The sequence below is a fragment of the Lissotriton vulgaris genome, chromosome 1_1, assembly GCF_964263255.1.
Source record: "Lissotriton vulgaris chromosome 1_1, aLisVul1.2, whole genome shotgun sequence".
NCBI lineage: Eukaryota > Metazoa > Chordata > Amphibia > Caudata > Salamandridae > Lissotriton > Lissotriton vulgaris.
In genome coordinates, this window is record NC_141685.1 from 1,691,633,784 (window position 1) to 1,691,648,416 (window position 14,633).

A 14,633-nucleotide genomic window follows, 5' to 3' on the forward strand; every position below is an offset into this window, starting at 1 on the left:
GACTCGTGGAGAGCTGGCCATCCATCAGACCGAGACTACTCGTTCTTTTCAGCTCTTCATGAGCTGCACGTCCGCATTGATACCTTCCTGAGTTCACGAGACGTGCATGCGGAGGTGTGCCACAGCGAGTATCTCACGTGCACCATCTCCGATCATAAACCGCTCCTGTTGCACTTGCGCTGGTCGCAGTGCCGCCCCCGAGTCCCTGCCTGGAAGCTGCGCCCGGAGGCACTGGTTGTATGTATGTATATGTATGTATGTATGTATGTATAGGCATTTATATAGCGCACTACTTACCCGTAGGGTCCCAAGGCGCTTCGACCGCTGCGAAACCCTTCCTGGCTTCCCTGAGAGATGGTCCCTTAATGGGTATCTGCAGGGTGAGACCAGGCATCCCCGGCGGTCTGGTGGGGCCGTTAGTGAAGATGAGGCAAGCTAATGCCCAGAGTTGCCGAGTGTGATCGCTGATCAGAGTGGGCCAGCTTTTCCGTACCACGATAGCCTCGAACATCGAGGACTACTTCCAGGTCAACGCGGGCTCAGCCACAATTGAATGGGATGCCTTTAAGACGGTGGTACGGGGGCAATGCATTGCGGCGGCATCGAGCGTTCGGAAAACTGCTGGCCGACATTACGCGGGAGGACGAGAAACTCCGAGTTTTTGGAACGACCGCGACCTGAGCGTCCAGACCCTCAGGAGGCCCTGCTGGAGGCGCTGGAATTGGTGGCGGCGACGGTGGAGCGGCTGCGGTGCTTCGACTACAAAGCCTACCTCACCCGGGCGCACTCGGAGCGAGATAAGACAGGAGCTCTCTTGGCCTGGTTGGCCAATCCAGCACGACGAAGCTCGGTCATCCTAGAGCTCAGAGACCACTCGGGTGCGGCGCGGTTTGACCAGCAGGGGATTAATGGGATTTTCTATGACTAATACACGGAGCTTTACCGTAGCAGGATCCTACCACCGGAAGACTCTTTCCGGGGCTTCCTGGAGGGACTAGACTTGCCGGAGCTGGAGGAAGACGCTGCAAAGCTGCTCGGGGGCAAAATTGAAGAGAGGGAAGTGAGGGTCGCCATTAAGAGCATGGCGAGAAATAAAAAACCGGGCTCTGATGGCCTCCTTACTGAATTCTATCTCACCTACACTGATCTCCTTGCGCCCGCTTAACGTGGCTTTAAAACGAGGAGAGGCGGCTGGGCAGCCTGCCGGTGACCACTGGAGAGGCGCTCATCGTCCCGCTCCTGAAACCGGGCAAACAACCATGGGACAGGACGGCGTATCGGCCACTGTCCATGCTCAACCTGGACTACAAGATCTTGAGTAAGATCCTAGCGACGCGGTTACTCCCTCATATGTCCACGCAGACCAATCCGGGTTTATCCCGACCCGCAACACGGCGCTTAATATACGACGGCTCCTACATGTCTTGGAGGCCGACACTTACGACGGCGAGGAAGCGGCGGTGTTCGCGGTCGACATGGAGAAGGCCTTTGACAGCCTGGAAGGGCCGTACCTTTTCCAGGTCATGCGCACGTTGGGCCTGGGCGAGGGTTTCGTGGACTGGACGTCGCTACTTTACCGCAACGCCACAGCGAGGGTTAGGACTGGCAGGATAATCTCGGAGATGTGTGTGGTGGGCAGGGGCACCCGCCAGGGATGCCCTCTCTCCCCCCTATTATTTGTCATAGCGGTCGAACCCTTAGCGGCACGAGCCAGGCAGGGACAGGCATATCAGGGGCTGGATGTCTACGGACAAGTACACCACATCGCCCTGTACGCCGATGACCTCCTGATGTTCTTGGCGGACTCGGCAGCATCCCTGCGCGGGGCTAAGTCCCTCCTGCAATCTCTGGGCAGGGTGTCTGGCCTCCGGGTGAATTGGACGAAGTCCTACCTGTTCCCGGCCCGCCCACGCAGTCTCTGTTCCCAGTCCACGGAAGGAGTGACGTGAGAGGAGTCTACGCTACCTGGGCACCTCGATATTTCATGATCCGGTGGACATCCTCGAGGGCAATATCGGGTCGGCAATACGGCTCACCAAGACGAACTTTGACTTCTGGGACACGCTCCCACTGTCGCTGATGGGAAGAGTGGCGCTCCTTAAAATGGTAACCTTGCCGCGGCTGCTTTATTTCTTCAGGACCCTCCCGATCTGGATCCCGGTGAGCTACTTCCGGAAACTGCGGTCGATGGTGGTCGGCTTCCTATGGGGGGGCGGGCAGGCGCAGGGTCGCACTCAGCACGCTTCTCCGTCCCAGAGCAGAGGGAGGGCTAGCGGTGCCGGACTATGAGCTATACTACCTGGCGGCCCAGCTACAATGGCTGACACAGTGGGTCGCGAGAGCCAGGAGAGAGGGAGACGGATCGGGGGAGCCGGCGGGACCGGTTCAGGTGCTGGCCCGGATTGTCCTGGGACTCCCGATGGGAGAATTTCACCTCACCCAGGAGTTTGCGACGGCACGGAAATGCTGGAACAGATACCGACGGAGGGGTCGCATCACGGTCCCATATGCACCGGAGATCCCGCTAAAACTATGTGGAGCACTCCCGCACGGGGGCTCGTGGCACCGACTGGAGAGCTGGGGGCAGCAGGGACTGGAGTCCATAGGGGACCTATATGAGAACGGAGCGCTGCTGCCTTTTGTTTTGACCTCTTGCGTGACCGCTTGGAACTAGCAGGGGGGGGGGGGGGGGGATTTCCTCCTCCACGCGGCGCGGACGACGGCGATCCGCAAACACTGGAGGACGGGCATGTCAGAACCGCCGCCCTCGCTGGGCTGCCAATACGTAGTGATGATGGCAGGGACAGTCAAAGCAGTCACGTGCCTATAAAGGCGCATGATCTCGGAGACTATTGCCCCACTCCTATCTCTGAAAGCGAAATGGGAGGCCGACTTAATGACGGACATACCTGGAGGAGGCATGGTCTGGCATAGTGGAACGGGCCCGGGACGCGCAACGCTAGGTTCCAGCTGGTGCACTTTTACATCCTACACAGGGCATACCTGACCCCAGACAAGCTGCATACATATTTCCCGTCCGGCGAACTGTCCAGCGGACGTGGCTGACTTCCAGCACATGCTCTGGTCCTGCCCGCAATTAACTTCCTTTTGGCGGGAGGTAGTGGATATTCTGGGGGAAATCACGGAGAGGGACTTGCACTTCACCATGGCACACTGCATCCTACATTGGTTCCCACACACGTCAAAGAACAAAATCACTAGTAAATTTCTGGAACTAGGCATACTCTTAGCGAAGCGAACCATCACATCCCAATGGAAATCAAGTAGGGGTCCCACTGTAGTGAAATGGAAGGCTGAACTACACAAATGGGCCCGTTGTGAAGGGGAACTCCGTATGCAGACCGCGCTTAGAGCGAACAACGACATGGCACTGGAGAGGGCCAGGGCGTGGGAGCGGCTGGTCCTCGACCTCCAACTCCTAGACCTAGAGGATGATGATACTCCAGCGCATAGCCCTGCTCCGGCGGAGTAGCTGTCTAGGGCGGTGTTGGCCTGACCTCCACCCCTTGTTCCCCTGATTCCTACGTGATGACCGCCAATCTTAGTTGCTTGCTCCTGACGATCTGCCTGGGGTTCGGGTTCACTGAATGATATACGGATCCGTGAACAAACTAGCAGGTAACAGGGTATTAGGGCGCACAGCTGAGTATGGCTATAAGTAAAGTACCCACGTATCTAGGTGGATTGCTACTAGGCCGGAAAGGGAGGTTACCCAACCCCCTCAAAACCTCAAGGACAAGTCCCAGAGTAAAGCTTATAAACACTCCTGCCGAGCAATCGAAATATGTGATATTTATGCACAGCACATGTAGTATTAAAGAAATTTCAAAAACAAGTATGAAAGCAAAAGTCCAAAATTTCATCCAGTAAATTTTCCAGACTCCCGGGTCTTGTAATACATTGATCCGTATTTTAATTCAATTCTCAAAGTTCAATCCAGGCGATGTTCGGATCAAGATTCAATCCCAAGTTCCAATCCAAAGTTCAAGATACAATATTCAAAATTATAATCAAAAACTCCCAAAGAAAACAATCACTGCAGCCAACACGTGTTTCGTAGGGCATTAATCTCATGCCACATAACTTCCTCAGGGCTGCAAGCCAAAATAATAAAACAATAGTAAATCTTACTGACATTAGTCTAAAATGAAAGTGTACTCTTAATAAAGTCACCACCTAAGTGAAGAAAACATAGTACCCATAATCTTGTGACAAAATCAAAATACAGTTTTGTGACAGTCCCGGTGTCAACAGTATAATAACAGCAAAACATTCCGAATTATTACCAAATTCAAAAGCATATATGAATATGTACCTTACTCACAAAATATATAATGTTACCAACATCTTCAAACTCTTACTAGAAGATATGTGTATATGAAATTACACTTTATGGAAAGACATGGAGAAGCTCTTAGTTTTGTCACCAAAGTCCATCTCATATTTTCTCTATAGCAAGGATCCATTATCTCTCTCAATAATTGCTAATTCATATCATTCTTAAACGAATAAAAATAATAAATATAAACAATAGCATACCATGTTATTCAGAATAGACATGACTCTGACAACCACAAATTTTCCTTCCATGGAATAGAAAATGTAATCCTTGACAGACGTGGAGGAGACAGACTATTAAAATTGAGACGAAGAGAGGCCCGGTGGATTATGGTCCTTCGGGCCGTAGAAGAAGGGCTCAATTTTGACACAGAATTACAGTATTTTCTGGGAGATTAATTATAATGTAATTTTATGAGTTAAAAGATGCTGTAGATGTTTGTGATCTGGCTTTTAGTCTGAAAAATTGCTTATTCAGATTATACGGATTTGTAAATAGTTTTAAGTTGATACCTGAGGAACCTGAATGCTAATGCCATAACACCCTCGTTTCATATGTAGTGAAGTACATAGGAAAGTTATGGGAAACTCAAAGCAATGTCACCATGTATGTTAAATTACTTTATTAATTGGGATGAGCAGATTACTTAGCATATATACACATGGTTAAGTTGTAAAGTATATTTGTTAATACTTGCATTTCGCTTTCATGATACCTAGTAAACCCCCCCCCCCCCCCTTATACAAGGAAATTATATAATTTCTGAAATCTTGACGTATAATTATATATTGTTGGGCATATACACCCTACCTTCGGAGGTGATTAGCCATTTAAATATGGCGACACCACTAGTACCATATTTTCACTATTACTAGTTCGGGCACTTCCATAACATGATACTTAAAGATGACGCTGATTTTCATATTAAATAGGAGGAGTTTTTGATATAGTTTATCTCTTACTGATGAATTTATTTACCACATAAGCTTAAGGTGAATTAGTGACTCTTAGTAAGATAGTTAACATCCTTTCGAACGCGGAAACCTATTCCAATATGGCGGCGAATTAGTGACTCGTAGTAAGGTAGTTAACATCCTTTACGAACGCGGAAACCTATTCCAATATGGCGGCGATTTACGCTCCGTTTTCGTAGTGTTTACTTACATAACATGGCGCCCACAGAAGACGCCGACACTCGATAGAGTCGGACACGGGATACTTGGAGTCCTCGGAAGGGGGATACAGGTAAGGGTCATACTTGCTGTAATATAGAACATACGGGATAGTACTTGGCAGCAGGTCCTTGAAATTTGGGTTCTTGTATTTTAGAACCTGTCAAAGAAGATATGGTGCAGAGAAATCATATTATGGATATCGGAAGTTAATTGAAATAAAACCCCTTCGCGCCGAGATATTGGTAAGGGAATGCATCGAATATAGATACTGTTCCTAATGTCTCTTAGAAATATGAGTCTAATAACATGACTCTCTATTCTAGTTACTGCAAATTCTGGAACCGATTAATGATAATAATAAACGTGGGGAACGAAGAATAGAAAGAAAAGGTAATACAGACTGTCCTTTGGCAGACACTCCTACTATTTGCTGTTATATCCAGCTTAGTGATTTCTTACCTAATTAAACATGTGTTATACTCAGCTTAGAGACTCCTCACTTAATTATACATGTGTATTCCACATTTAGATGTGACATTACGAGGGCTTGCGTCATTTTTATGCTATTGTTTATATTTATTATTTTTATTCGTTTAAGAATGATATGAATTAGCAATTATTGAGAGAGATAATGGATCCTTGCTATAGAGAAAATATGAGATTGACTTTGGTGACAAAACTAAGAGCTTCTCCATGTCTTTCCATTAAGTGTAATTTCATATACACATATCTTCTAGTAAGAGTTTGAAGATGTTGGTAACATTATATATTTTGTGAGTAAGGTACATATTCATATATGCTTTTGAATTTGGTAATAATTCGGAATGTTTTGCTGTTATTATACTGTTGACACCGGGACTGTCACAAAACTGTATTTTGATTTTGTCACAAGATTATGGGTACTATGTTTTCTTCACTTAGGTGGTGACTTTATTAAGAGTACACTTTCATTTTAGACTAATGTCAGTAAGATTTACTATTGTTTTATTATTTTGGCTTGCAGCCCTGAGGAAGTTATGTGGCATGAGATTAATGCCCTACGAAACACGTGTTGGCTGCAGTGATTGTTTTCTTTGGGAGTTTTTGATTATAATTTTGAATATTGTATCTTGAACTTTGGATTGGAACTTGGGATTGAATCTTGATCCGAACATCGCCTGGATTGAACTTTGAGAATTGAATTAAAATACGGATCAATGTATTACAAGACCCGGGAGTCTGGAAAATTTACTGGATGAAATTTTGGACTTTTGCTTTCATACTTGTTTTTGAAATTTCTTTAATACTACATGTGCTGTGCATAAATATCACATATTTCGATTGCTCGGCAGGAGTGTTTATAAGATATACGGATCCGCATGGGTGGTACTCTGACACGCCTGGGAGGGAAGCTGAAACGGAGGGGGGGGTGAGTTTAGCGGAAGGGACTGTTGCCAGTTACAAAGGTGGGGGGGGGGGGCCGGAAACTGGCCTTGCCGTCTTCCAGACGGTGAATTTCACCGTTCCATGCAACACCCCCCAGGATGGACCTTTCACTACATTGGCGCCGCTCAACCTCCGGGGTGTGAGCTAAATGGCTGTGTGAAGATTGAAATGGGGGGTCTACATGCACGCGGATAAATGTCTGGGAGGGCGAATATAAGATGTCATAAATGCCTGTTTTTTGCTGCAATAAAAATATATTTACCAAAAAAAAATTAGATTAGGAAACATGATATACTGCCACCATCACCTTATGAGTGAAGCCGGACAGTAATTCTCAGGCCACTATGAGGGCATGCCTCTCCAAGTGCCTGCCTAGGCTGGAGTAGCCTAAAATGAGTCACGTGGGTTTGTCTTTATTCTACTTCTGCAAATTGCCAAACCACATTTCATAGATCATAACCACCCCTTCTTTAAAGCTATAACCAAATACCTAAGCTCCTCTCACCCACCTTTTTCACGACCTCGCATAGCCCCTACTAATTGTTACACAAAGAAATAGGAGGAGAAACATTGATTGATTTCCTTTGGAGCACAAGATCATAATAGCCACTGGATTAATCATTAACCTTGGGTTCCGAGTAACGTGTCGTGAAGCGCTTCTATACCTTCTTCTGGGGCAGTAAGTGCTATAGAAATCTGACAAGCAGTACAGTCCCAGAATGCAAAGTTAAACACTGGATTAGCTAAACTCCTCAAACATGAGGTAGGTGTATGGGAGAGGGACAGGAATTTCAAGCTCCCCTTTCAAAATGCACGGATCAGAATAGCTTTATTTGAAGGAGAATAGAAAAAAATATATACATACACACACACCCCCCATTTCCTGAAAACAAAAATAAATAAGACGGTGAAGCACAAAGCGAGCACTTTCGCCCATGTAAGTAAGGCAGATATGTTTAAATTAAAAGGCAACGAAAGAGAGACAGGGAAACTGGAGGGCAAAAATCAGGCGTTAGCCAATGCTTGTGAATTCGCGCGTCTAAGCCTACACGAGTTGCCCCTCCCTAACCCCCGGTGCCAGATATGAAGATAGTTCAAATTCCGTAAGTGTAGAGTTTCTACAACACACCAGGGGCGCGGCAAGCCCCAAACAGTTGTACCAACACCCAGACAGGCACCTGTGAGGAGCCCTCAAACAGTCGACAGAATCCGCCCCTCAAAGCACCCTCCCACCAAAAAACGTCGACGCCTCTTAATGCATTTACCTGCTAAAATAAAGTTTTGGAGATCAGATTTAAGTGAATTTAAAATAGCGGAAACCGCCGCCAGAGAGACGAAGAGGGCACGTTTCACCGGTGAAAAGATCAATTATTAATTTAATCGAGAGGAGAGCGGCTACAGTCTGGTTTTCGAGGCCGGGCGGTCATTTTGCAATCTCGCGCGCAGCGGTTCATGAGCATCACAGAGAGACCGGACTTCAATCAGTCAACATCCGCGTCAGTGGCTCACCACGTCCCCCCAAAAACCAATGCCCTCTATTCACCACAAAATGCCCACTGTTAACTGTCGAAATTTCAATCGAAAGCTTCTCCTCTCGTGTAGTTAAATTACATTTTCGACCGTTCATTAAAATAAAAAACATACGCCACAGATGCACTTTTGACTTTAAATGTGTCCTATACAGACACCCACACAATGCAATCCTAATAAGCGTGTTAACAGCCCCACGCTCCACCCTCTAGAATAGCTCATACGCCAAAATAACCCCCAAAAGACGAATCTAGTCGGCACCAAAGAAACACAGACCGCTGAAAATTGCGAATAAGGTCATTTTAACATTACATTGCGACCGATTGGCACGGATATAACGTATTTACTCCTTCTATAGAATTGCAATCACCCAGCCCCGGTTTACCGAACAAACTTCCCCTTGAACTCTTACCATGTTGGGAAAGAGCTTGAAGCTGGCCTCGAAAGCAAAGGACCTTCCCTGGGTTTTCAGCTCAGCAGAATGAGAGCTCGCAGACACAGCTGTTCACAGTAGAGGCAGCCGCTGTGTTTTAAAGGCGCCGTTCTTTGACTGCTTGCTGTTAAAGCAACAGTACTCCCAAAAACATTTCCCTCAAAGCATGTTTAATAGAGAAAGACTCCAAGATCTCAGACTAGGTAAGCAGGTGGATTTAGACCAAAGTTAACTTTTAAAAAAGTAAACTTAATTTCCATGGTATGTTGCTCGATTGATGCAGAGTTAGGCTGTGCTCTATCTAGCTTGTCACGCTGGTACGCAATGAGTAGAAGTACAGGTGTGTATTAAGTACACAAGCAAAATAAATAGTGGCGAAGCTGGAGACTTTTCAAAACCCGTATTTCCACCGTCTCTCCTGGAAAGGCGACCACATTATCTATTTGTAGGGAAGTTCTGGCTCCTCGGGGCCCACCGGGATTCACAGTTCCATGCCGACTAGTTCGTCTAGTCAAAGAATTTCCTTTCACTTTTGTGACTTGTAGTCTGATTCTACAGTGGGCTAAACTGGACTACAGATCCCAACATGCACTGGAAAAAACTGGACTAGGTGAGCTACACGCACATCTGGCTGAGAGCCCCGAGAACTGCAGTTCTGTAGAATCGAACCCTGTCTGGAAAATGTACCAGACTCTTATTGCATTAAGCTATCACGACTGTCCTACAGAGGGAGGTTTGGAAATGACGGATTCATAGGGGGAGGAGAGAGCTGGTGACAAGAATGTCCCTGTGGCAGACCCAATTATTTTAAAAGGAGCTAAGAAATTCAGTTTACAGCACAATCTCCACGTATATTGGCTAACCAGCCATAGGTTTACAGGGAATTTTGAAGGGAAACTCATCCATCGGAGGTCTCTGCATATCACAAACATCACAAGAGACATCTGCGGGTACCGGGACGGTTCAGAATGGAAATGTGCTCACATTTTACTTTCAGTGACAAAAGAGAGATCAGGATCTTGTGTTCCTCAACAGTTGAGGAACTCTTCCCTTACCACAAGGTCACTATCAGCCAGTCTTAGATTTTTAGACATCAGCACACTGCATGAGTGGAGAAGTGTGGCTCACTGGTTAGAGGAGGCAGACCCTGATGCAGAGGTCAGACCTGGGACCGGGGATCAATTCCCGACGCAGCAGGGTCTTGAGCTCAAAATGCCCACGGACTCGATAATTCTCGCATGGGTGCCTACTCGAATCATGGGTTCACACTCTGCAACTCTTGGCAATAGCTTGCTTAATCTCCACTATGGCCCTACCGCGATGGGATGCCTGGTCTTCACCTTGGGGGTGCCCAGTAGGGGTTATCTCGCAGGGAAAGCCAGGACGGGTTCCCAAAGCAATCGCTAAGAGACCTGTCGGTGATTTGGCGCTATATAAATCGAAATTAACATAACATAACATCTCATACTCAACAATCAAAAACATGAAAAAACAAGCAAGCACGAATCACAGGATGCTTAGTGCAGTTGGTTGTACTGCCAGCTAAAATTCACCCTCGGGGAGGAGGAGCCATGCTAGCAACCAAGATGGCCGCGTAGGCTCCCGGCTCCGCCGACCTCTGCCTCCCACCGGAATATCCTGTCATTTATCCTGTCTTTGCGCCCAGCCACAATGTGTATGAACCTGCCGTGAGATTCATGGTGCTACTCCGAGATCTCTACTTGCTCGGCTGACGAAGATATGTAGAGTGGAAGTTTGCGGCCTAGATCTGCTCGGAAGCCGGGGTCTCGAGTGCTGGCCCATCCTCGTTTCAGTTGAACAACATCGGCTGTGGTGGTGTGATTGGGTCCGGTCTAACGTAGTGGAAAAAGGAAATTTCTCTTTCGCTTTCTCGGATGCATGCGGATGACGGTTGGCTGCCTTGGTGAGGGTCAGAGGAGGGGTGACTGCCCAACGCTAACAGTTGTGGACGTGGGCCCTGCCCGGTGACCCGGTATCGGGCCTGCTGGTGTTCGCTGGGTTTGGCTCTCCGACTGCGGCGGCAGCACCAGGATATTATCGAAACAATATATAATTCTCCCTCTACAGTCGACCGTTTCCTATTTGCCGTTCCCCTCTGAGAGATCGTGCCGCTGGGGAAGCGATCATGATCGTTACCGATCCAAGAGGGGTTGAACAGACTGTGAGTGAACCGTCGCTGCGAACTGTGTTGGCGGCCATTGGGTCACTTCAAGTGTACATTGAAGACCGCATTCAGATAGCGATGGAGCGCTTGGTTGAGATGTTACGAATCGGACCGGACCCTACTCCATTACAAGAAACAGCGACAACAGAGACACCCAATATGGCCACTCTGATGAAGGAAGTAGACCCCCCCATTGTGTGAGGTATCGGAGCCTTTGACCAGTGTTTTGAAAGATGAACACAAGTTTAATGCCACCAATGGATTGTTAAGCATACTATCGTTGCCGACAGTGGAAGGACTAATTGATGTTCCCACCCCAGAACCTTCTGATGAGAATTGTTATTGGAATGACACTGCTTCACTTCCATATGTATTGGTGCAGCTAAGATGGCGGACTAAACAACGTTGGGAGTTCACAGCGGGGAAGGGAGTCTCTGGACCTGATGACGTTCACGGCACTCTCGTTCTACTACTTTGTCTTGCATTGAGCTTTATTATATTTTCCTCGTACTCGGACTGTCCTGCGGAAGAGGTGGCTTATCAGGAGGGGACTCATGTGTCTGATCGGAAGGGGCAAGGATGAGAGCGAAAGACTGGGTTTGACTCAAGTATCGATGGGCACGGGATTTGCTAAACTTATACTATAGTAAGACTGGGCGGTGTTTGAAGATCCCCTTGTCAAGACACATATTTGTTGACCAATTGATTTTTTGACCTCAATTTGGGGGTCCTTGGTTCTGGCGGGGGGGCGACCGGGAGCCTGTATGAATATGCCCTCCTCCACTTCTCTTCTCTAATTCGGTAGATTTCTTCTTTTAGAACTTAGTTAGTTGGGGCGACAGGCACGCTGCTACTGGGGGTTAGGCTATAGCCGTTTGCAGGGGTGCAGGGTGGGGGGATGGGTTTATTGTTTTCTTTCTGTTATCGCCCATATGGTTTTTTCTCTTCTTCAATTTTTTCTCACCCTTTCCTTCACTCGTAATATTGGCGAAATATCCTGACGTTGATCCTTAACCTCTAGTATCTGGTTGCCATGATTCTCCTGCAGTTTCGATTTTGTGGGTGGGAAGGTTTTGAGGGTCCGCAACAACGTTAACCGGTTATACTGATGTAAATGTATTTTGTGCTTAATAGTGCGAGCCTCTCGAATATCCTTGCTGTTCCACGACTATCCTGTTTTTATGTACCAATTCACCCTGTCATTATTGGATGTATGTATGGCACCAGAAATGTCTGTTTATTTTTTGCTTTAAATAATAAAAATAATTATTAAAAAAAAATTCACCCTCGGGACATGGAGCCAAGATGAATGCTAAGCAAATTACAGAGTAACAGGTTCCAACAGAGAACCCATTCCAGAATGTAATTTGCGCCTCTTTGTATTATTTCATGATATATACTTGGCATTTCCATGCCATTTAACTACCATTATTATGGAATAATGTTGCGGTCTGAACTCCCTTTAGAAGGCCAAAGGACAAGCAAGAATTACCGGGCCCAACCATAGGGGTAGAGGCCTTTCACTCCTGTTGTAGTGAGGCCTGACCTACTATGGAACCGAACAAGTGGGCCGAGTACCTCATCAGTATTTGACTCTCAGTGTTACAGTGGGTCAGGCAGTCCTAGGCTTCTTGGGTGGGTGGTAGACGGGCTGGGGGGTAAAGAATACAGGCTTACTACTCAAAGTACATTCAACAGCAGCAAACAAATGATTGTTCAGTTAAATACTTGCCTCTAGGAAAAAAGGAGTATTTGTATACTAGCACAAACTAAAATATGGCATTTACAAACAATATGCACAGTCACATGAGGTAGGGGCTCTTGGGCTCTTGTGTCCCCACTCCCGCACACTAGTGCTGGTGGTTATTCTCCATTCACTAGAGGCAATATTTAGGTTATGCTACTAGTCTGAGTCTCAGAAGTCCCACTCCGACTCTTATTAAAATCAAATGTGGTCCAGCACAGAAGGGCTACATGGCAGGCAAGTTCCCCCGGAGCTGTCTGGCCTATAAATTAGTGTTAACCCCCAACAATAGGACCTGCATGACCGGAATCTCCTAGTGCACCCATTTGCAGTGTTGAAGCTGCACTTTGCACACAGGCTATTGCCTGATTGGCATAGCAGTAATCTTCACGGTGACCCCACCTGGCATATAGGGTTGATGACTCAAACCTGCACATGGGCAATGGCCAGATTGGTGCAGCAAAGTTCACAGCTCACTACACAGCAGCCATCCTCTGGCATAAGGGGGTCACTGACTTTAATCTGCACATGGGCAACAAACCGATCAGTGCAGCAGCCATCTCCTCACACCCCATTACAGGGATACAATTGCCAGGATCTCCCACTGGACCTTTCTCCCTCCAAGCTCCCGTAATCATCACTGGGCACGCTGGTCTTGGAAAGCAGACAGGCACTAGCGCTGCTTGACAGTTGACAATTTTGGAGGTCTCAAGCTACCCTTCTTATAATCGTTTTCCTGCCATAAAATGTGATTTAGAGTCTGAGTCTTTGTTGGGGGTCTGCTTACTCTTGAAATGCACTCTCCTCTGACCTTCCTCCAGAAAGCAGTCTCTCACAAATCTGATAGCCCCACAACACAGGTCAAGGGAGCGACTAGATGTTCACACCTGGATGTCAGCCGCAGTGATATGTATATCAAAATGTTACCTCAGTGCCTCAGTCCCATTCCTTTAACCTACTCTTTATGATTCTCTAATCAGTCCCATCTTCCTGAAATATACCTAAGCCCCTTCCAAGTGACCTCTTCCTGAATCAAATACCATAATTTGATGTCTATTGAAGAGACTGGCTGTCCCTTCCTCCAGTATGTCCCACTCAGCTCAACGGTTTGCATCAGTCCAAAAATCTGTTTGGAAGGATTCCTTTACCTTCTCATGCTCTTCTAGTTATCCCTCAGTCTATCACAATGGAAGCCAGAATCTTCCATGCATTTTACTATTTACAGGCACACATACACCCGGCACATTTATACAACACACACACACTGCATAGCACTGCAGCATTCCTGTACTGTACCTTTCACAGGCATATATACACCCAGCACTCGTATAACACCTCATATTGCTCAGCAGTACACACCAAACCAATGTAGGCCAAGGGAGATTTAAGCACAAAGCAGTGGAACTGTAAATGAGTGATCCTGTAGAACTCTGTTGCACATTGGGCATCATGCCTGGTCTCATGGGTAAGAGACACACAAGTATAGAGTAGTCTCTTTTTGTTCTCTCAGTTTCTTTTTCTGTACCCTTTATTATTGTATACATTTTCTCTGTGTTTCAGCCAGGACCTCACCGTACCCTCCTGTGTGATTCCCGGTGCTCAATTATGAGTTCAGAGATGGCAGTATAAAAGCAGCACCTCAGCCATGAAACGGTGCTTGGCTTCAACGTTCCCATGGGGATATGGACCACGCCCCCTTTTTGTCTAACCTGTTCCCGTCTCTGCTTCCGGCTTTTCTCCGAGCGGTCTAGTTGCAGGCTGCAGCATTCTGTTTTCGCTTC

The 14,633-nt window shown here is 47.0% G+C and overlaps 1 protein-coding gene across 1 annotated transcript in view; it reads right to left on the bottom strand.

Moving 5' to 3' along the window:
* LOC147751065 (tubulin alpha-1C chain-like) overlaps positions 1-9,068 on the bottom strand; it is a 123,337-nt gene extending 114,269 nt beyond the window's left edge. Inside the window, exon 1 of the mRNA XM_086918928.1 lies at positions 8,903-9,068. Coding sequence (XP_086775054.1) covers positions 8,903-8,905 — 3 coding nt within the window. The 5' untranslated portion in view covers positions 8,906-9,068. The remainder of the gene's footprint in view (positions 1-8,902) is intronic.
* Positions 9,069-14,633: the final 5,565 nt, after the last annotated feature.